This window comes from Embiotoca jacksoni, unplaced genomic scaffold (genome assembly GCF_022577435.1).
Source record: "Embiotoca jacksoni isolate LCO1_2020_lvr unplaced genomic scaffold, fEmbJac1.0.p SCAF_55, whole genome shotgun sequence".
Taxonomy (NCBI): domain Eukaryota; kingdom Metazoa; phylum Chordata; class Actinopteri; family Embiotocidae; genus Embiotoca; species Embiotoca jacksoni.
In genome coordinates, this window is record NW_027185409.1 from 1,411,915 (window position 1) to 1,433,593 (window position 21,679).

General features: G+C 47.1%; 1 protein-coding gene across 5 annotated transcripts; it reads left to right on the forward strand.

The window, feature by feature from the left end:
• Nucleotides 1-1,778: 1,778 nt before the first annotated feature.
• cnot1 (CCR4-NOT transcription complex, subunit 1) lies at nucleotides 1,779-21,386 on the forward strand. 5 transcript variants are annotated; one of them, XM_069172846.1, is made up of 48 exons: nucleotides 1,779-1,899; nucleotides 3,422-3,723; nucleotides 4,644-4,751; nucleotides 5,403-5,501; nucleotides 5,681-5,749; nucleotides 5,896-5,950; nucleotides 6,192-6,395; nucleotides 6,502-6,670; nucleotides 6,872-6,998; nucleotides 7,088-7,198; nucleotides 7,483-7,653; nucleotides 7,789-7,916; nucleotides 8,208-8,448; nucleotides 8,619-8,738; nucleotides 9,230-9,352; nucleotides 9,454-9,605; nucleotides 9,744-9,894; nucleotides 10,058-10,271; nucleotides 10,439-10,888; nucleotides 11,563-11,687; nucleotides 11,780-12,066; nucleotides 12,149-12,227; nucleotides 12,370-12,615; nucleotides 12,698-12,838; nucleotides 12,930-13,109; nucleotides 13,309-13,425; nucleotides 13,516-13,626; nucleotides 13,767-13,844; nucleotides 13,955-14,132; nucleotides 14,583-14,737; nucleotides 14,983-15,279; nucleotides 15,368-15,508; nucleotides 15,867-15,971; nucleotides 16,144-16,263; nucleotides 16,503-16,697; nucleotides 16,783-16,925; nucleotides 17,060-17,168; nucleotides 17,257-17,426; nucleotides 17,559-17,790; nucleotides 17,906-18,154; nucleotides 18,306-18,469; nucleotides 18,576-18,693; nucleotides 18,795-18,896; nucleotides 19,028-19,351; nucleotides 19,438-19,618; nucleotides 19,930-20,062; nucleotides 20,148-20,282; nucleotides 20,405-21,386. In XM_069172846.1, the coding sequence occupies exons 2-48, from the start codon at nucleotides 3,622-3,624 to the stop codon at nucleotides 20,481-20,483; spliced, it is 7,488 nt and encodes a 2,495-aa protein (XP_069028947.1). In that variant the 5' UTR covers nucleotides 1,779-1,899; nucleotides 3,422-3,621; the 3' UTR covers nucleotides 20,484-21,386. The 5 variants fall into 5 exon arrangements, with proteins under 5 accessions (XP_069028947.1, XP_069028945.1, XP_069028948.1 ...); XM_069172844.1 differs by having other exon boundaries at nucleotides 12,149-12,226; nucleotides 12,360-12,615; XM_069172847.1 differs by having other exon boundaries at nucleotides 10,058-10,259; nucleotides 12,149-12,226; nucleotides 12,360-12,615.
• The last annotated feature ends 293 nt before the right edge of the window (nucleotides 21,387-21,679 follow it).

A 21,679-nucleotide genomic window follows, 5' to 3' on the forward strand; every position in this document is an offset into this window, starting at 1 on the left:
TTTGTTTTTCCCCTTATTACGTTCATTTCCCTGTTTATATAAAGAATGGACAAAAACCAGGTATTTCCTTTATTTTTTGCAATTTTAAATAAGTGAAACAGAAAAAACTGAAGGAAAAGTTTTCAGTCTGCACGGGCCAGGTTTTTTTTTTTTTAAAGAATAACAACTTTATTGAACAAGATGTAAATTAACAAACAGTGTAAAAAAAAGTACGCATTGTTTCGTACAGAAAAAGTAGCAGTGTGGAAATAGCCGGACACTAAAAGTAAAAAAAATAAGTAAAATAGAAATTAATAAACATAGATGGATTTAAATTCATAAATTCCCTTGATGCAAAAATATCATAGGAGAAAAAGATATATACGTAAAAATATCATTCTTCCTCTTCAAGGTTCTCTTCATACAGTTGGACAGTTTTGTTCCTTCTCTCAGTATTCATCTGTTTGAGAGTTTTTAACATAATCTTTAAATTCAGAATGAACTATCGATACGTTATTCACCAAATTCCATTGAAAAATTTGCCATAGAAAATTAACAAATGTATAATGAACTCAAAATTCAGATTTTCATGTTCAAATTATGTAATAAAAAAAAAAATTTCGATTCAATTTTAATATTTACATTTATTTTACCCCGTTATATAATCTTCCATTCTGGACCAGAAAATAATAAAAATGTGTACAATGGTCCAAATAGATGTATTAATGATGGTGGTTCCTCTATTACAGACATCACATCTGTTTCCAGTGTGATGCAGAAGGTAACGCGCTCTGTTGTCCTAAAAAGCTTCATGAGAAATGTTCCTTCTCTCTCAGAGTGGGTTACGTGTATTTATTGTTATATTTAATATTCCTGAGGTCAAACTTTCCATTTATCATCCAAAGGTTGTAAAAGGTCGTGAAGCTTCTTGAGATGAAAGATGATGTTTCATGAAATGAGAATAAACCGTCCGGACCGCTTTCATTACGTCATTTAAACTCTTTCGCTTGTTACAGGAAAAGATGCTCGAGCCGGTCTGTCGGTCTGCCGGTCTGCCGGTCTGTCTGTCTGTCTGTCTGCCGGTCGGTCTGTCGGTCGGTCTGTCTGTCTGTCTGTCTGCCGGTCTGTCTGTCTGCCGGTCGGTCTGTCTGTCTGTCTGCCGGTCTGTCTGTCTGCCGGTCTGTCTGCCGGTCTGTCTGTCTGTCGGTCTGTCTGTCGGTCGGTCTGTCTGTCTGCCGGTCGGTCTGTCTGTCTGCCGGTCTGTCTGCCTGTCTGTCTGCCTGTCTGTCTGTCTGCCTGTCTGTCTGTCTGTCTGCCTGTCTGTCTGCCTGTCTGTCTGCCGGTCTGTCTGCCTGTCTGTCTGCCTGTCTGTCTGTCTGCCTGCCTGTCTGTCTGTCTGTCTGCCTGTCTGTCTGCCGGTCTGTCTGTCTGTCTGTCTGCCTGTCTGTCTGTCTGCCTGTCTGTCTGTCTGTCTGCCTGTCTGTCTGCCTGTCTGTCTGCCTGTCTGTCTGTCTGTCTGTCTGCCTGTCTGTCTGCCTGTCTGTCTGTCTGCCTGTCTGTCTGTCTGCCTGCCTGTCTGTCTGTCGGTCGGTCTGTCTGTCTGCCGGTCTGTCTGCCTGTCTGTCTGCCTGTCTGTCTGTCTGCCTGTCTGTCTGTCTGTCTGTCTGCCTGTCTGCCTGTCTGTCTGCCTGTCTGTCTGCCTGTCTGTCTGCCTGTCTGTCGGTCACCGGAGTGAGCGCGTCGCGCGAGCAGCTCACGCGCTCTCCTCGTCGGACCGTGAGCGCGCGCCGCGGCGGCGACAGTCGCCATTTTATTTTGAAAATCAAAGCTGAAGCGGAGGCTCGAGCGACCTCTTCCATTTCTGGTTTGTTGTGAGCGATAAGAAGGGATGAGGACCTGAACTACTTTCGTCGGAGCACGGTGAGACTCGGGAACGTATTGACTGAACAACCCGTCGGTAGATTTACACGTAAAACGCGATAAGCAGCGGTGTTGACGGAGGGATGGCCGTTAGCCAGCAGCGCGAGCGGGCCCGTCTACGTGCTGGACAGCAGCTGTCAACTCGGTCCCGTCGAGCCAGGAGCGACGCGCGAACCGGGCTTTGTTTTTGGTCACGTCGGGAGTTTTCTGTCATCTCACGAGTCGAATAGATGCTGGAGAAGATTGCGGCGTCCGCCCGCGAGCCTTCGGGTCTCCGCGTGGCTGTGAGCCGGTGTGTATTTTGTGATTGTAACGCTGGCGGCTCCGTGAAGTAGTCGGAGCCCGGAGACGAGCTAACGTTAACAAGGTGCATGCTAACGTTAGCTGGCACGATCGCGCAAAAAAAAAAAAAAAACACCCGCGAGACTCGTGTTTGTTCCGGCTCACGGCCACAACGAGCACGGCTCCGAACCTGTCCAGGTCCGGCCGGTACCTCGAAAGGAAACCAAAGAAAAGTGAGATGTCGCAGTTTTAAACATTTCTGTCTCAAACATACGAGCCGTGGAACTAGCTCATGTTGCTAACGTTAGCTCCTCGTCCGGGCTAGTGGTGTAGCATTAGCTCGTAGCTCCCGTGAAGTCTCCGGTTGAAACGTTGGACGTCGACCTCCTCCGGGGGGACGCGGATCGGATGTGCGCCAGAAACCCGAAGCCGTGGCGGGGTGAGCCGTCCCGTGGCTGGACGTCAACACTTCGTAGTTCACAACGAGCTCAATAATTCGTTCAGTCAAACTTGTCGGAGCGACGTGTTGGTCTCCGGACGGGCTGCAGCTGACCCGCTTCACGCTCCTCCGGAGGCGGCGCTCTGCTTCTCCAGCCCGTTCACCACCACCAGCTGGGGTCGCGCTGCTCGCACGCCAGGCCGTGCTCAGTGATGCTGCATGCTGCCCGAGACCAGCTCACGTACTTTAGCTGCTTCTTTGTTTCTGCGGGTGATTTGTTTGACGCTTTCTTGTCTGTTTGTTCTTTAACTTTAATGTCTGGAAGCTCTTCATGTGACCGACTCACGTGAAACCGTGTCGGTGAACGACTCGACGCGCTGAGCATGTGAACGGCAGGTATCGGGGCACCGCCGAGGCCTAGTGCAGCCCTCCTGCCACGGTCCGTTTATGTAACCTCACAACACCAATGAACATGTTGGACTTCACCGACACAGCTGGAGCTCCCGCAGCTTCTGCATTTTATCAGCTGATAAAAGTGCAAACACCAGACGGTTAAAATGTATTTTACAGCACTTTTAGGGTCTGTTGTCCAGGTAGGCCTCAAAAGCCTGTCTCTCAGTGTTTTGTGTTGTCAGTGGATAGTAAATATTGTCCTGCAGAAAAAAAGTACACTGCACTGCCCGAGTTCAGCGCCAACTCCAAAAAATGAGTTCCTGTTTGTTTCATTTCCGTTTCTTAAAACCAATTTATGTGTGTTTTGAAATAATTTTGTACAATTTTTTTTCGTCCTTTTCATTCCAGATGCTGAACTTGATTTTAAACTGAAGGACTGTACCTACTAGCACTGGGAGCCACCGATCGGAGCACTCATTTGGAAAGCCCACAATTTTTTCACACCTTTTGGGGGGGGGGAGCAGAAGTAACCTATCACTGAAGTGACTAAAGGGGAATAATGGTGATTTTGCGCCGTGCTCGGCCGCCTGCTTCCGCCCCAACCAGCAATGAATCTTGACTCGCTCTCGCTGGCTTTGTCTCAAATCAGCTATCTGGTGGACAATTTAACAAAGAAAAACTACCGAGCCAGCCAGCAAGAAATACAGCATGTAAGTGGCGGCAAACATGTTGAAATACGTTTGTTTTTACATCTTGTCACAAGATATCTTGGATTCAGGGCTGGACACTGTGGACAGAATGAAACACATATATTTTTTCACCAAATTCTTCGATATTGTGGACAGTTTTCTTGGGATGACTTCACTAAATATTTACACAGTGACATTTTTCTTTATAAATAATCATTAGTAGTGTGGCTATAATGACTACGTGGGTAAACGGTGAGAGAAGTCGAGATAATTACGTCCCTTTACTGTAATGTGGCCGATAAAAACCGGAAAAGACCAACACTGTACATGTAACGGTATTACGATGTCCAAAAGTCGAAGACGCTACCTCGTCTCATATCACAACACTGACATAACATCAATATATGGACCAGCCCTACTTGGAATACTGTTAACATCAAGCCATTTGGAAATCTTTTTTTTTTTTTTTTTTTTTTTTTTTTTTCCTCAACACTTCCTCCAACCATTTTCTTTGTGTACATCTGATAATGCAGACTCGCTGTTTCAGTTTACAGTATAAGCAGATTTTTTTTTTTTTGGTAAAATGATGACCTAAGCCAGTTGTGTGATGGTCAGCGGCTGTTTGGAAGTAAAGTTAAAATAACCTTTAGTCCCCCCACTTTAATGAAATTAAGATCGGGTCAGCTCGGTCCTCTGTAGATGTTGGCGGTTAATTCACTGTTTTGTTGTTTGCTTAGTAAAAGAAAAGACAAAGAAGAGATTTCGCTGCTTTACTGTTGTTCGAACAGCTCATTATAAATTCACCTGGAAGCGTTTATGAAAAAAAAACCCTCTTATTTTATAATTTGGATGACTCACGTAGATAAATAGTCTTATTGTTTATCAGTGTGAACATACCTGGTGCTCGCATGTGCTGATGTTTCTTCATGTGCTCTCCCTAGATTGTAAATCGTCACGGTCCTGAGGCAGACAGGCATCTACTACGCTGTCTCTTCTCCCATGTGGATTTCAGTGGCGATGGTAAAAGCAGTGGCAAAGACTTTCACCAGGTAATTTTTGATTAGAAACATTTAAATTCTGTTTGTTTTTACTAACATCTTTGTTCGAAGTTTTGCTGCATTATAAGGTTGCATATAAAATATTTATATAACATGGAAAAAAAAGTTTTTTGGGGGGCAGCATTTGTTCCTAAAAATGTTATCTCATATGGCAAAACTGACCCGTTGTTCTCGGAAGTTACATTTATTTTACAGACTTCCCGAAAACACATTAATTAAACGGTTAATCATATAAAACTACTGAGTATTTAGTGTGAGAAACTCGTCTTTATATTCCCGAACATCAGATAGAAATTTAAGATTGTAGCTTTTAAGTGGTCCAATAAGTTAATTCTTTCAAGTGATTAAAGAAATAACTAATAGCCGTCATATGATACGCAGAAATTCTCTTCAGTTTGACGTTCAGTCATTGATCATCTGAGGACTAATCATAAACATCTCTCATTCGCTGACGTCATACGATAAATAGTCAAATCTTTTACCGTGTTACTCAAAATCAGGTCTCGTACAAAAAAATGTCAGTGATTTAATAACCGTTTCATATCGAGTGTTAAATTATTGTCTTATCCTGCACTTCACCTGCTTCTGTTCTCTTTGCTCTCTTCCTCTTCTCGGTACGTTTCGCTTTTCAACTTGCCCAAGACACAGTTTCTGATCCAGGAGTGTGTGTCGCTGATATCAAAGCCAAACTTTATCTCTACTCTCTGTTACGCTGTTGACAATCCCCTGCACTACCAGAAGGTGAGGAAGCACATGCTTGAACTTCAGTTATATAAAAAAGAACAAAATCTTAAAATAAAAAACTGCACTGGGTTTCAGTAAATATGTCACATTCGCTCAGAAATCAACTAACCAATGTGTCTACAAGCATATCGTAAGTGTGAATAGCAAAAATTAATATGACTAAAATTGTCTTTCAGAGTTTGAAGCCATCGGCCCACTTATTCACTCAACTGAGTAAAGTTCTTAAGCTCAGCAAGGTCCAAGAGGTAAGCCGGCTCTGCACTGGGCTTCATTACCAGACCGAACGGGGACAATGTGAATACTGTACTACAAAAACAAGAAGACAATTGCCGATCTCAAATGCAGAAAACATACCAGGAGTTATTTGTAATGTGTTCATTTATTTCCTCAGGTGATATTTGGCCTCGCTTTGCTCAACTCCAGCAACGCAGACCTTCGTGGTTTTGGTAAGTTGCTCTCGGAGCCGATATGATCTGAAATCCTGTTTGTTTGTTTGTTTTTAAAAAGTACCGATATACTTGTTAGAAAGGTTTCTATATATCCACAAATTTTAAGTTTCCTGTAGCTTTAAATGTCCTAAAACATTAAACAAGTCATAGTTTTTGTTTTTATTGATGACTGCAAATCATCAGTACAAATGAAATTGTTGAAAACCGGCCTAACTGGTTGTTTATGAACGTCTCTCAGCCGCACAGTTCATCAAGCAGAAACTTCCGGACCTCCTGCGGTCGTACGTTGACGCGGATCTCGGAGGAAACCAGGAAGGTGGCTTCCAAGACATCGCCATAGAGGTGTTGCACCTGCTGCTCTCCCATCTACTGTTCGGACAGAAGGGAGCAAGTGGGGTTGGGCAAGAGCAGATCGACGCCTTCCTCAAGACACTTTGCCGAGGTACGGACGGATCAATTAACATCAGTTTGCAGTCGGATTTATGAATCGTATAAATATCTCTATTTGGACAGACGCGGCGTTGTGAGATTGAGATGTTGCCTTTCAGATTTCCCCCAGGAGCGCTGCCCTGTGGTGCTCGCACCACTGCTGTACCCTGAAAAACGGGACATTCTCATGGATAGGATCCTACCAGACTCGGGGGAGTTAGCTAAGACCATAATGGAGAGTTCTCTCGCAGAATTCATTCAAGAAGTTGGCTATGGCTTCTGTGCAAGGTGAATCTGTGAAATCAATAACTTCACCTGTTCAAGATGTATTTTTAACATGCCTGTGAAAAAAAGAAACTATTTTATTAAGATGTGCTACTGCAACAGAATTTCTACGTGACTTGAATTAATAATGTTCAACATGTTGGCTTAAAGTCACCACTGACCCTGTTGGTCCTGTTTGTTTGTTTGTTTGTTTTTCCGCTCCAGTCTGGACGAGTGCAGAAACATAATCCTCCAGTATGGGGTGAGAGAGGTGACAGCTAGCCAGGTGGCCCGAGTCCTGGGCATGATGGCTCGTACCCACTCTGGGCTCACCGACGGCATCCCACTGCAGGTGAGCTCCTGGACCACTTCAGTTTGGTTGACGTCGGTATGCGTAAGTACGCCGGTTTCTGAGTATTTAACTTTTGTTCTCTCCCACAGTCCATCTCTGCTCCAGGAAGTGGTATCTGGAGTGACGGGAAGGATAAGAACGATAGTTCGCAGGCACATACGTGGAACGTCGAGGTGCTCATCGACATCGTCAAAGAAGTGGTCAGTGAACCGTCTGTTTATCCCAAAATTAGCTTTCACTTTTACCTGACTGGTATGACGAGACAGAATCCATTGAACTACATGGCTCAGTTCAAACAAACTGCCATTTTGACTTTGGGGATCACTTAAATATTTAAAGGCATTTCACCAATTTTGCATATCTTAATGTCTACTGCGCAGCGGTCATGAATCTGATCCACACAGCCTTAATACTCTCAGATTGTGCCGGATAGATGTTTTAAAAGTTGCTGAGGTTTTGCTGATTATTCCCGTCTGTTCCCCAGAATCCCAACCTGAACTTCAAAGAGGTGACATACGAACTGGACCACCCTGGATTTATAATCCGGGACAGCAAAGGGCTGAATATCGTGGTGTACGGTATCCAGAGGGGGCTGGGCATGGAAGTCTTCCCTGTAGATCTCATCTATCGGCCGTGGAAACATGCAGAGGGACAGGTGACGGACTGGTTTCTGAACTATTTAATTAGAGATAAACTTGAAGTTATAAATTAAGTGTGATGTAAAATTAGAACAGATTTCTGTGGAGATTAATCTTGTTAAATGTCTGCTTTCTTTTTTTTCTTCTTCCAGTTGTCATTCATTCAGCACTCTCTGATGAACCCAGAGGTGTTCTGCTTTGCTGACTACCCCTGTCACACTGTCGCCATTGACATCCTGAAGGCTCCACCAGAGGATGACAACAGGGAGATCGCCACATGGTACGGAGAAGGCTGTTTTTTTTTGTTTCGTTACTTATTTCTTACTGGGTTCAAGTGTTGAAATTATCTGACTTGTATTAAACTTGTTTATTTTTTCCTTTGCATATATGACGCGTGATAATTTTGTCACACATTATCGAGCCGGGTTTGTCCCAGCCTGTTAAAAGCTGCATAGTTTAACCTTGCGACACAAACTGGAGAGTTAAAGTTACATTACTTAAAATGTCGTTGAAAATGTTTTGCCGATGCTCTGATATGTTGAGATGCTGAGAGTGTCCTAACTCTTGGCAGGAAAAGCCTGGACCTGGTGGAGAGTCTGCTCAGGCTGTCTGAGGTGGGCCAGTACGAGCAGGTGAAGCAGCTGTTCAGCTTCCCCATCAAGCACTGCCCCGACATGTTGGTGCTGGCATTACTGCAGATCTCCACCTCCTGGCACACGCTGCGCCACGAGCTCATCTCCACCCTAATGCCCATCTTTCTGGGCAACCACCCCAACTCCGCCATTATCCTTCACTACGCCTGGCATGGACAGGTTGGTGCTGTTTGTTGATTTTTCAAATCAATCGGTCACTTTGTCTAAAGGTTATTTATCATTATTTTCTCAGTAAGTTGAGTGTTTTTGTCTTTTTTTTGTCTTTTTTTTTTTGTCTTTTTTTTTTTTTTACATCCTCCAAAAAAACAAAACTTTTTTTTTTCTTCCAGGGACAGTCTCCTTCCATTCGTCAGCTAATTATGCATTCGATGGCTGAGTGGTACATGAGAGGGGAGCAGTATGACCAGGCCAAACTATCGCGCATCTTGGACGTGGCCCAGGACTTGAAGGTTTGTTGAAACACCTCTCTCAGAACCGATGACCAGGTTCAGACCAGTGATTTTTTTTTCTTTTTCCCCCCCACCAATGTTATAAATCCCCTCTTTACATTCAACCTGTCAGTCAACACGGGGTAATTCCTGATCATGACAATTCAGATAGATAGATAGATAGATAGATAGATAGATAGATATGCATAACAATTAAAACCTGGAAAAAGGTGGGACTGAAAACATGACAAAAGTTACCCTGAATGCGTTTAAAAAAAAAAAAGATTTACCGTTTTATAAGTAACATTTCATTAGAAAAATTCGAGCTTGATGATACAGACATGCTGAATATCCTGTGGCATCTTAAAAAAACACTTATTTTGTATAATCAAACAGCTTTTACCTATTAGTAAATTTAAAAAAAAATAAAAGAAGGTCATTGCTTGTATTAATTAAATGTCGGTGTTATTTTCACGATGCTCAATGCTGGAATCTGTTTTTGCTTCCTGCAGTCTCTATCGATGCTGCTGAATGGTACTCCATTTGCCTTTGTTATTGACCTTGCTGCACTTGCCTCTCGCCGCGAATACCTCAAACTTGATAAATGGCTGACTGACAAAATCAGAGAACATGGGGTGAGTCTCTCAAAGTGCTCCCGGTGTCAGTTATCGACGGATGTTTTCTCGTGACCGTTGTGTTTTACACTAATTTTTTTTATTTTGTGTCTGTGCACCAGGAACCTTTCATCCAGGCATGTGTGACGTTCCTGAAGAGACGCTGCCCGTCCATTATGGGGGGTCTGGCCCCCGACAAGGATCAGCCCAAAAGCGCCCAGCTGCCCCCAGAAACTTTAGCCACCATGCTGGCCTGCTTGCAGTCCTGCGCTGGGTGAGACGCTCTCCTCTCTGTTCCTGTATTGTTAATTTGTCTGGAACTGGAGTGGAGATATAGAGAGATACACACCAGTCCATACAGTGTCTTTTAAAGTTGTTTAAATAAAGATTTTATTTTATTTTTTCTCCTCAGGAGTGTGTCCCAGGAGTTGTCGGAGACCATCCTGACCATGGTCGCCAACTGCAGCAACGTAATGAATAAAGCCCGGCAGCCGCCACCAGGGGTGATGCCAAAGGGACGCGCCCCGAGCACCAGCAGCCTGGACGCTATCTCACCTGTGCAGGTATGTTCATGTGAAAGCTGCATCAAAACTCTTTTAAATGCCTTTTCAATGTCCAAAAAGTAGTTTAAAGTATATTAACTCTGACTCTTCCAACCTTTTCTTATATATGCTGTTCTTTTTTCTTTCTTTTTTTAAACTTCCTCGTTTGCGTTACCTTCTCCAGATGGACCCTCTGACCGGCATGGGTTCCCTGAACCTGGGGGGCACAGCCACCTCCCACACTCAGAGCATGCAGGGTTTCCCGACCTCTCTGAGTTCAGCTTTCAGTAATCCACAGTCCCCAGCCAAGGCCTTCCCACCTCTCTCCAACCCCAACCCCAGCACGCCGTTCGGGGGTATCGGCAGCCTCAGCTCGCAGCTCCCTGGTATGGACTCTGGTACTATGCTATTTGATTATTTTCTTTCCATACAAACACACATTTACACTAAACCAGCAAGTTCAAGAAGGATTCATTTTACTTTACTTACCAGAAAAATATTTGATAAGGTTTAAATCTGGTAGGTGAAAAAGTAGATAATGATGGAGATGTTGCGTTACTTCCAGGTCCCTTGGGTTCGGGCATCGGCTCGGGCATCGGCTCGGGCATCGGTTCCGGTATCGGCTCTGGTATCGGCTCCGGTATCGGCTCCGGCATCGGCTCCGGCATCGGCTCCGGCATCGGCTCGGGCATCGGCTCGGGTATCGGCTCCGGCATCGGCTCCGGTATCGGCTCCAGCATCGGCTCCGGTATTGGCTCGGGCATGGGTTCCGGTATTGGCTCGGGCATCGGCTCGGGCATCGGCTCGGGCATCGGTTCCGGTATCAGCTCGGGCATTGGCTCCGGTATCGGCTCGGGCATTGGCTCGGGCATTGGCTCGGGCATTGGCTCCGGTATCGGCTCCGGCATCAGCTCCGGCATCGGCTCCAGTCTGGGGATGCCGACAGTAAGCGCTGACCCCTTCGGCACCAGGAAGATGAGCACACCCGGCCTGAACCCGCCAACCTTTCAGCAGAGTAAGATGAAGGCCTGTAAGTGGGGGTGGTGGTGGAGTGACTGAGAGCCCCGCCTTGCGCTGCTCAGCACTGTATTTCCTCTGCAGTGATTATCCTCTTGATTTATTTCAAATGCGTCAACACGACCTCAAAGTCCCTTAATTGTGAGCTTTTGGAGACTCATGCAATTTATATCTTGTCTACATTTGGATGACTTAATTTTCTTGGTCATTTCCTGTCGTACAAGCTTCATTAATCATAGAGGAAATACAGATCAGTCTTCCATTCCTCGTCTGCTTCTGCTGACAGCCCCACTTTAATGTGATTGGTCAACTTTTTCCAGCATCAAAAAGAGGTTCAACAACAGAGACTACAAATCTAAACTTAAATATATAAATACATATATAAATATAAAAAAGCCAAATCTTGTTTTTCTTCACCTTCTTTCCTCTTTGAAAATATTCAATAGTTTGTTTGCGGTGAAGAAAAACACTTTTAGTTGAGATGAAGGGCTAAAAACAGAAAAGGCTTATTGTTGACTTTCTCTTAAAACACCTTTTTTTGATGCTGAATGTTTCACTTGATTACGCAACGATCTGTAAGTTGTTCTTGCATCGTCGTGTGAATGACTCGGCTCATGCTCCCGGCGGTGTCGAGTTACAACAAATTGTAAAGATTCTCCACTGTTCTTCCAGCTGACCTTTCTCAGGTGTGGCCCGAGGCAAACCAGCACTTTAGTAAGGAGATAGACGACGAAGCCAACAGTTACTTCCAGCGCATCTACAACCACCCACCTCACCCAACCATGTCTGTGGATGAAGTAAGCAGCGCGGTGCTTCCACTGGTTCTCTGCCCTCAATACAAAGGAAGTGTGTGTTGCTGTTCTTTAAATTCACACACTATTCTTCGCAGGTTCTGGAGATGCTGCAGCGGTTCAAGGACTCCACCATCAAACGGGAACGAGAGGTGTTCAACTGCATGCTTCGCAACTTGTTCGAGGAATACAGGTTCTTCCCTCAGTACCCGGACAAGGAGCTGCACATCACCGCCTGCCTCTTCGGCGGCATCATCGAGAAGGGCCTGGTCACCTACATGGCCCTGGGCCTGGCCCTCCGATACGTTCTCGAAGCCTTAAGGAAACCGTATGGATCCAAAATGTATTACTTTGGAATTGCTGCCCTAGATAGGTTTAAAAACAGGTATGGAAATGTTTTCTTTTGCAGAAGTAAGTCGTCATACGAGTCGTCTCGTTTCAAGCTGACGAATCTTTTATGTTTCCAGACTAAAGGACTACCCTCAATATTGTCAGCACCTTGCTTCAATTGCTCACTTCTTGCAATTCCCCCACCATTTACAAGAGGTAATCAGGTTTCCTTAATTTATCTTATTCCCAGTCTTTTTTGTTGTTGTTGTTTGTCCCGTCTCTGTCTGAAAAGAGGGCGTGTCACCGTCAGATAGATTAAATCTCTCGCTCTGCACCTTTAAATATCCTGTGCGTGCAGTATATCGAGTACGGCCAACAGTCACGGGACCCTCCGGTGAAGATGCAGGGCTCCATCACCACCCCGGGCAGCCTGGCGCTGGCGCAAGTTCAAGCCCAGGCCCAGTCGCAGCAACCCGCCGGCCTCAAAGCCCCGCAGCCGGGCCAGCCCAGCACCCTCGTCACCACGGCGACGACTACAACCACAGTGGCCAAGACGACCACCATCACCAGGCCGACACCCAGCACCTTCAAGAAGGACGTGCCGGTGAGTTGCACGCACGTGTTTTGCATCTCTATGTTGAAGGTTGTGTACAGTGTGTTTATTTGTGGTGGTTTGGTACCTGCAGCCCTCCATAAACACGACCAACATCGACACCCTGCTGGTGGCCACCGACCAAACGGAAAGGATCGTGGAGCCTCCGGAGAACGTCCAGGAGAAGATCGCTTTCATCTTCAACAACCTCTCTCAGTCCAACATGACACAGAAGGTAAAAAAGAAAAAAACATCTTTCTGTCTGAAGAACCTTTATATTCAAAGATCTGGGTTTTTAAAACGGTATTTTCTTGTTTTTATCTCAGGTTGAGGAGTTGAAAGAGACGGTGAAGGAGGAGTTCATGCCCTGGGTGTCTCAGTACCTGGTGATGAAGCGTGTCAGCATTGAGCCCAACTTCCACAGCCTCTACTCCAACTTTCTGGACACGCTCAAGAACCCGGACTTTGTCAAGATGGTCCTGAATGAAACTTACAGGAATATCAAGGTACAATTTTGGGGGGAGAAGATGGTAACTTCAGGATTTTTAAGACCCAAAAACCTGCCTAGTTTAAAATATGTCACTTTACCGTGCTGGATAAATGAGTTTATGTGTTTCTACTTGCCAGCACGGCTAAAAAAAAAAGAAAATAAAAGTCATCATTTTTAAGTATTAACTTTCCCATTGCATCTCTGGTGCTTCTCAGGTGCTTTTGACCTCCGACAAGGCAGCTGCCAATTTCTCTGATCGCTCCCTGCTGAAGAACCTGGGCCACTGGTTGGGCATGATCACACTGGCCAAGAACAAGCCTATCCTCTATACAGTAAGAGCTTCTAACCAGTCTGTTGGGAAATGATGTGCTGCTTCTCCTGTCTACTATAGAGATGACAAAAACATTTTATTTTTTCCTCAGGACCTGGAAGTGAAGTCTCTGCTACTGGAAGCTTACGTGAAAGGCCAGCAGGAGCTGCTCTACGTGGTTCCCTTTGTGGCCAAAGTTCTGGAGTCTAGTCTTCGCAGCATGGTGAGAAACGAGCCCACAGACTTAAAGATGTCGACACGCTGCTTAGTATAAAATATCTTTGTATTTTTCACTGAGTAATGGTGAACATATATCTGAATCTGTTTCATGGTTATTTTACCGGTTGTTTGTCTTTGCTGCAGGTTTTCAGGCCCCAGAATCCGTGGACCATGGCCATCATGAACGTCCTGGCTGAGCTGCATCAGGAACACGACCTCAAGGTAATCATTCACCACTCGGTCTAAAATCCTGCTGCATAAAAATAATGTATTTATCTAAACTAACTAAACTTAATCGATTATTGCTGACGTTCTGCTCTTGTTTACTGCAGTTGAATTTGAAGTTTGAGATTGAAGTTCTGTGTAAGAACTTGTCGCTGGACATCAACGATCTGAAGCCAGGAAACCTGCTGAAGGACAAGGACAAGCTGAAGAGCCTCGAGGAGCAGCTGTCTGCACCAAAGAAGGAGGCAAAACCTCCAGAGGAGCTGCTGCCAGTTTCTACCACAGGTCATTACTCTATATTCAGGTTTTTTTTACAGTCCTCTTTATTTACAGTCATGTGGAAAAAGACCTTCAAACATCTCTCATCTGAAGGAATTAATCATGACGGAGTGTTTAGAAATGAAAGCGACTGGTGGACAGTCACGCTAAAACATCGAGAAGACTTGATTCCTGCTAAAGGGGACAAAAATATCTTCTGATACCACAGAACCAGTATTACATGTATATTATATATTTCTGTTCAATAATCACCTTTATCTGTGGACGCTGTTTCAAAGAGGATCAAACGTTTGCTTGTCCAAATATGTTAAAACATGGGGTATACTTTTTTTTCTCGCATGACTGTAAACCTGCATCTGGAATATAAAAAAATATTTTGTTGTTGTTGTCTGGATAATCTGTTGTTGCTTTTATCAAACAAGCGGGTTTTTTTGTTGTTGTTTTTGTGACCAATAGGAGACTTCGTCCCGTTCGCGGCTCCTCCCTCCACCCCGGCCGCAACCACCACCGCCTGCACCACCACCGGGCCGCCCACCCCTCAGTTCAGTTACCATGACATCAACGTGTACGCCCTAGCAGGCCTGGCTCCGCACATCAACATCAACGTCAACGTAAGCAACAAAGGCCGTTTCACTGTCTCCGCAGATATTGACTTGACTCCCACTAGGATATCGTCATAGCGACCTACTCAAAATACAAAAACTGTGCAAAAGCTTAACATGAATGGGTCCAAAGGTGTGGCATACAAAAGGTCCACTTTACTTTTCTGTGCATTTGCTGTTTAGCTTCTAAGGAGCCTCCGACAAGCAGAACCGGCGGTCCGATCGGGTCTCACGGTTTCCTCTCCTCTCCTCAGATCTCTCTGCTGCAGGCTCACCCTCAGCTGAAGCAGTGCGTGCGTCAGTCCGTGGAGCGAGCGGTCCAGGAGCTGGTTCACCCCGTGGTGGATCGCTCCATCAAGATCGCCATGACGACCTGCGAGCAGATCATCAGGAAGGACTTCGCCCTGGATTCGGAGGAGTCCCGCATGCGCGTGGCCGCCCACCACATGATGAGAAACCTGACCGCTGGCATGGCCATGATCACCTGCCGCGAGCCGCTGCTCATGAGCATCGCCACCAACCTGAAGAACAGCTTCGCCGCCGCACTGAGGGTGAGCTGGACGCAGCGTCTGATAAGATGTGGAGGGACGTGTTTGAAACGTGCATCCCTTCTCTAACTCGATCCGTTATCCCCGCCAGGCTCCGACCCCCCAGCAGAGGGAAATGATGGAGGAAGCTGCAGCCAGAATCGCTCAGGACAACTGCGAACTGGCCTGCTGCTTCATTCAGAAAACTGCTGTGGAGAAGGCCGGCCCCGAGATGGACAAGAGACTCGCCACGGTGAGACTTCAGAGAAGACTCAACAGCTGTTAATGTGGTTATAGATGCATGAAACGTCTCCCGTCACCTCACAATTAAACATGTAAAAATGAGGCTATTTTAATATCAATATTGCAGAGTTTGTCTGTTGATTACAACATGCTGCTCTGTGATTGGGTACTTTGGCTATTGTGTTACCACGGTGACTAAAGACGATGCTCGTATGCCTCAATTTACATTTAATTTTTTTTTTTTTTTTTTAAATCTGCCGTGATGCATCACGCATGTAAATTGTATAGTTTTGTTTTTTTTTCTCCACGTGTGTGTAAATATGTGTTTTACTGTTCAGTTTCTTAACCGGGTCTCTACTCTCCTGCAGGAGTTCGAGCTGAGGAAACACGCTCGCCAGGAGGGACGGCGCTACTGTGATCCCGTCGTTCTGACTTATCAGGCCGAACGCATGCCGGAGCAGATCAGACTCAAGGTACGATCGGCGTCGCATCCTGTCGGGCAAACACCAGGACGGAAACACGGGGAAACAACCTCTTGGTCCTGTGCTGACAGACTGTGGATAACGTGTCTGAAGAGTAACGAAGTGTGTGTGTGTGTGTGTGTGTGTGTGCGCGTGTGCGTGTGCGTGTGCGTGTGCGTTGCAGGTGGGAGGAGTGGACCCGAAGCAGCTGGCTGTGTACGAGGAGTTTGCCAGGAACGTTCCAGGTTTCTTACCAAGTAATGATCTCTCCCAACCCACCGGCTTCCTGGCTCAGCCCATGAAGGTGAATTCATTTCCTGTGAACCTCCAAAACTAAACTTGGCAACTTTTATAAAAAAATTAATAAAAAAAAAAAAAAAGGCTGCGCAGGGAAGGTTTAGAAGATGCTACAGCGCCTTATAATATGATACGAATCATGAATGTTTATGACTTGTTAATCAGAAGGAAGATTGTTCTGGTCTGTGGGTTTAATTATCCAGATTGTGCTTTAACCCTCGGACTTTGATTGAATGTGTATTTCAGCAACAGGCCTGGGCCACGGACGACGTGGCTCAGATCTACGATAAGTGCATGGCGGATCTGGAGCAGCACCTCCATGCCATCCCTCCACCCCTGGCCATGAACCCTCTGACCCAGGCGCTGCGCAGCCTGCTGGAGGCCGTCGCTCTGGCCCGCAACTCCAGGGACGGCATCGCCGCTCTCGGCCTGCTGCAGAAGGTAGGACGCCTGACTGTCATCTGTAGATGTCGGGGGGGGAAGTCCTGGATCTGCGTTTTACTGAGTTTCCGTGTCTCCCTCGCAGGCTGTGGAAGGTCTCCTGGATGCTACCAGCGGGGCTGACGCCGACCTGCTGCTTCGGTACAGAGAGTGCCACCTGCTGGTGCTGAAAGCTCTGCAGGACGGACGTGCCTACGGACCTCAGTGGTGCAATAAGCAGATCACCAGGTGAAGGAGGGCGACGTGTTTCTGTCTGCAGCCTCACTGAACAGGATGTCTTCACTTTAAACGCAGCATCACGTGCTGCAGCTGGAGATCATTATTATCTACCTGGCTGACGTTGCCGCCGTTTGTGTTTACAGGTGTTTGATCGAATGCCGCGACGAATACAAATACAACGTGGAGGCCGTGGAGCTTCTGATCAGGAACCATCTGGTGAACATGCAGCAGTACGACCTGCACCTGGCGCAGGTACGCTTCACCCACAGACTCATCTAGTCTTCATATTCAGATCAAATAGTTCTGTTTTAATTTGCCGTTTGTTGTTTTCTTTTTGCAGTCGATGGAGAACGGGCTGCACTACATGGCGGTCGCCTTCGCCATGCAGCTGGTGAAGCTGCTGCTGGTGGACGAGCGCAGCGTGAGCCACGTCACCGAGGCCGACCTCTTCCACACCATCGAGACTTTGATGAGAACCTGCGCACACTCCAGAGCCAACGCACCTGAGGGGTAAAAAACTAAACCACTACTGCAGCGGTTAGAAACGGCTTCCTGAAGCTGAAGATCTGACGATCCAAAGCCATGTTATGTTTCGTTTGGCCTGATGAGTTTACAGCATTTTATTTTATTTATCTTCCGCAGGCTTCCCCAGCTGATGGACGTCGTTCGCTCCAACTACGAAGCCATGATCGACCGGGCCCACGGCGGACCCAACTTCATGATGCACTCTGGGATCTCGCAGGCGTCTGAGTACGACGACCCCCCGGGCCTGAGGGAGAAGGCCGAGTACCTGCTGAGGGAGTGGGTCAACCTGTATCACTCGGCTGCCGCCGGCCGGGACAGCACCAAAGCATTCTCCGCCTTCGTCGGCCAGGTTAACTCCCATCTTTATACATACAGCGTAAAAAAATCTGAACACCATCGGAGCTCTGGTTCCTCATGCCTCCCCTCCTCCTCTCTCCCCTCCTCCCCCTCCATCTCTTCTCCAGATGCACCAGCAAGGCATCCTGAAGACGGACGACCTGATCACGCGCTTCTTCCGGCTGTGCACGGAGATGTGCGTGGAGATCAGCTACCGGGCTCAGGCCGAGCAGCAGCACAACCCGGCAGCCAGCGTCGCCATCATCCGAGCCAAGTGCTACCACAACCTGGACGCCTTCGTGAGGCTCATCGCCCTGCTGGTCAAACACTCGGGGGAGGCCACCAACACGGTGACCAAAATCAACCTCCTCAACAAGGTACAGCGGCTCATCGTCGTCCATGCCGGCTCAACATTTCTTTCAGTTCTTTCATGTTAAATGAGCCCGATTGTGGCTCCTATTTCATTATAAAATCTGCAGTCTCATGTTGAATTATAAACCCCTGCCGTGGTCCCGCCCCCCCCTCCAGGTGCTGGGCATCGTGGTCGGGGTGCTGATCCAGGACCACGACGTCCGTCAGACGGAGTTCCAGCAGCTGCCGTACCACCGCATCTTCATCATGCTGCTGCTGGAGCTCAACGCCCCCGAGCACGTCCTGGAGACCATCAACTTCCAGACGCTCACCGCCTTCTGGTAGGACCTCACTTCACGATGCTGCAGCGTCTCCTTCTCCTCCTCCTCCTTTTCCTCCTCCGATGATCAACTGGGCCTGAAATTTACCGTTTGCTTTTATCTGCAGCAACACCTTCCACATCCTGAGACCCACCAAAGCACCCGGCTTTGTGTACGCCTGGCTGGAGCTCATTTCCCACCGCATCTTCATCGCCAGGATGCTGGCGCACACACCGCAGCAGAAGGTATTCCTTCACAATTCACTCTTTTTATTTTTTTTCCTAGACAGATGTTACAGCTTTGTTTTGGCATATTTCTGAATTTTGGGTTTCCCGTGGTCTTGCAGGGTTGGCCCATGTACGCACAGCTGCTGATCGATCTCTTCAAGTACCTGGCGCCGTTCCTGAGGAATGTAGAGCTCAACAAACCTATGCAAATACTCTACAAGGTCTCCGTCATGTGTTGTTACTCGAAAACATCTTCATTTTGGTCCCGAGTGAGTCCAGATGTTTCCCGTTGTGACTCCAGAAACCTAAATGTGACCTGCTCTCTCTCCTTGTGTTCCGGTCGGTGGTTCAGGGCACACTGCGGGTGCTGCTGGTGCTGCTGCACGACTTCCCCGAGTTCCTGTGCGACTACCATTACGGCTTCTGCGACGTCATCCCGCCCAACTGCATCCAGCTGCGCAACCTCATCCTCAGTGCCTTCCCGCGCAACATGAGGCTCCCCGACCCGTTCACGCCCAACCTGAAGGTGGACATGCTGAGTGAGATCAACATCGCTCCCCGGATCCTCACCAACTTCACCGGCGTCATGCCCTCCCAGTTCAAGAAGGATCTGGACTCGTATCTGAAGACGCGCTCGCCTGTCACCTTCCTGTCGGAGCTGCGCAGCAACCTGCAGGTAGGAACTGGCCCCGCCCCCGTTTAAAGTTTGTAGTTGTACAATAGAAGACGGTACGATTAGTGTGACGTCTTCGTGTCTCGCAGGTATCCAACGAACCGGGAAACCGCTACAACATCCAGCTGATCAACGCGCTGGTGTTGTACGTGGGCACGCAGGCGATCGCTCACATCCACAACAAGGGCAGCACCCCCTCTATGAGCACCATCACCCACTCTGCACACATGGACATCTTCCAGAACCTGGCCGTGGACCTGGACACCGAGGGTGAGGACACACATCTGTTTAAATCAGTAGAGTAACGTGTCCATCTAAAGAGACGTTCCTCCTTTGTTTGGATATCGGTGATATTGCAGCTTAAAGAACTTCTGCATCAGCCTCATGTTTTCAGACCTGGAAGCTACGAAGACTTTTTCTATCCGGTCTGTAGTTTTCTCCGACGTCGGTGTGGATTGCAGCTTTATTTAACACGTTGCTTGAGCTTTCTGAAGCTCTGCCGTCACTTGGTTACCAACAGAAACCCTCCAGCTGTAAAGATCCGTCTGACCGAATGCTTTCGTGCCCTTCTGTCTTTCCAGGACGTTACTTGTTCTTGAACGCCATCGCCAACCAGCTGCGCTACCCCAACAGCCACACCCACTACTTCAGCTGCACCATGCTCTACCTGTTCGCCGAGGCCAACACCGAGGCCATCCAGGAGCAGATCACCAGGTGAGAGAACCGTCCGATCCGAGGGGGGAGGGGGGGGTAAACGACGAGCGCCGCTCGGTGTTAAAGCTCTCTGCTCGTCTTCCAGGGTTCTGCTGGAGCGGCTGATCGTGAACCGGCCGCATCCGTGGGGGCTCCTCATCACCTTCATCGAGCTGATCAAGAATCCTGCCTTCAAGTTCTGGAGCCACGACTTCGTGCACTGCGCCCCCGAGATTGAAAAGTAGGTTTCCTGTTGTGTTTGTTGTGATCTTGATGACCAATAAAGTAAAGTCAGTGTTGTGCTCATAAACAGATGTTAATACCCCCCCTCCCGCCCTCTCCCCCACCCCCGTGTGTCCTCAGGCTGTTCCAGTCCGTGGCCCAGTGCTGCATGGGACAGAAGCAGGCCCAGCAGGTGATGGAGGGCACCGGTGCCAGCTAGCCTGTGCACCAGCCAGCTCGTAGCCCTTGGGAGAGATGCCGTGGCCTTGATTCCCCCCCCCACCATCCCCACCCACACCCACCCACACACACACACCTCCCTCTTTACTGTTGGCACTGGATAAACTGGCAACCGCAGTTATTTTGAAACCTGGACGAAAGGACTACTGCTCACGGATCTAAGGAGTTAGATTTTTTTGTTTATCCGGATCAGGACATGCTGTTTAATATACTTTTTTTTGATGCTTTGATGTAAATATTGAAAAAAAAAAAAAAGGGAGAAGATGGGGGAAGTAAGACAAGTGGAGAGCAAATGCACATGTCAAAAACAAATATGTATCCTGACATGTAAAGAAACATATTTTCACTCACTACCAAAGTCCTTGGTTTTGCTTCCCTCCCACACAAATCCTTTTTTCTGACTTTTTTTTTTTGGTTTTTATTTTTTTTTGCTGAAAGGTAGATGACTAAAGAGAAAAAAAAAGAAGAAGAAAAAAAAAAAAAAGCTGCCTGCTATGTTCATTTGATTCCTTTTTATCCCTGAGTGGGACAGAAAGATGTTAGTTAAGTCTCCCAGGTGGGGTCTGGGGTGGGGGGGGGTGGGTGCGGGGGGTCTGCTCCTGGTTTTGTCCATTCGGAAAAAAACTGGCTCCCGAAGTCTCTCCCTGGCACTTGTAAAATTGTGCAAAGTGATGGCAACATCGTTATCTTGACAATTTGTATAAAGATCCAAATTGAAGAACAACAATAGAAGGACCAATACAGCCCATTTTGTAACATTTTGAATGTTTTGTAAATGTATTGGTCCATGTGTTGTATTTTGTAGTTCTTTCTAGTTTGCCTTTAGTTCTTGCTACTTAACTGCAGTATGCCTACATACAGGAAATAAAGCATTCAAACTGCACCCGCATCCTCGTCCTTTCACAACCACCAGATCCAATGAGGGATGAGGAAAAAAACGCTGCTACGTGTGGTTATTTAAAAAAAAATTAACCACAGACCTGAAACTAGAGCAGAGAAACATCAAGATTGTTTGGGGCAAAAAAAAAAAAAAGAAGTAATAATTGAGGTTGGTGTCACCGTGAATTCGGCCCCCGGGGTCAGACTGTCAACACAGAGTTCCACTGGGACCTTCTGAGGTTCTGTTCTGGTTTCAGACTTCTTTTCTGCTTCAGTCTTCAGGTCAGTCTGTAGGTT

Coding starts and splice junctions, on each gene's coding strand:
- cnot1 (XM_069172844.1), top strand. CDS start 3,622: ATGAATCTTGACTCGCTCTCGCTGGCTTTGTCTCAAATCAGCTATCTG. Junction 10,889..11,562: donor CCCGCCAACCTTTCAGCAGA/GTAAGATGAAGG, acceptor CTGTTCTTCCAG/CTGACCTTTCTCAGGTGTGG. Junction 12,067..12,148: donor CTAGATAGGTTTAAAAACAG/GTATGGAAATGT, acceptor TTATGTTTCCAG/ACTAAAGGACTACCCTCAAT.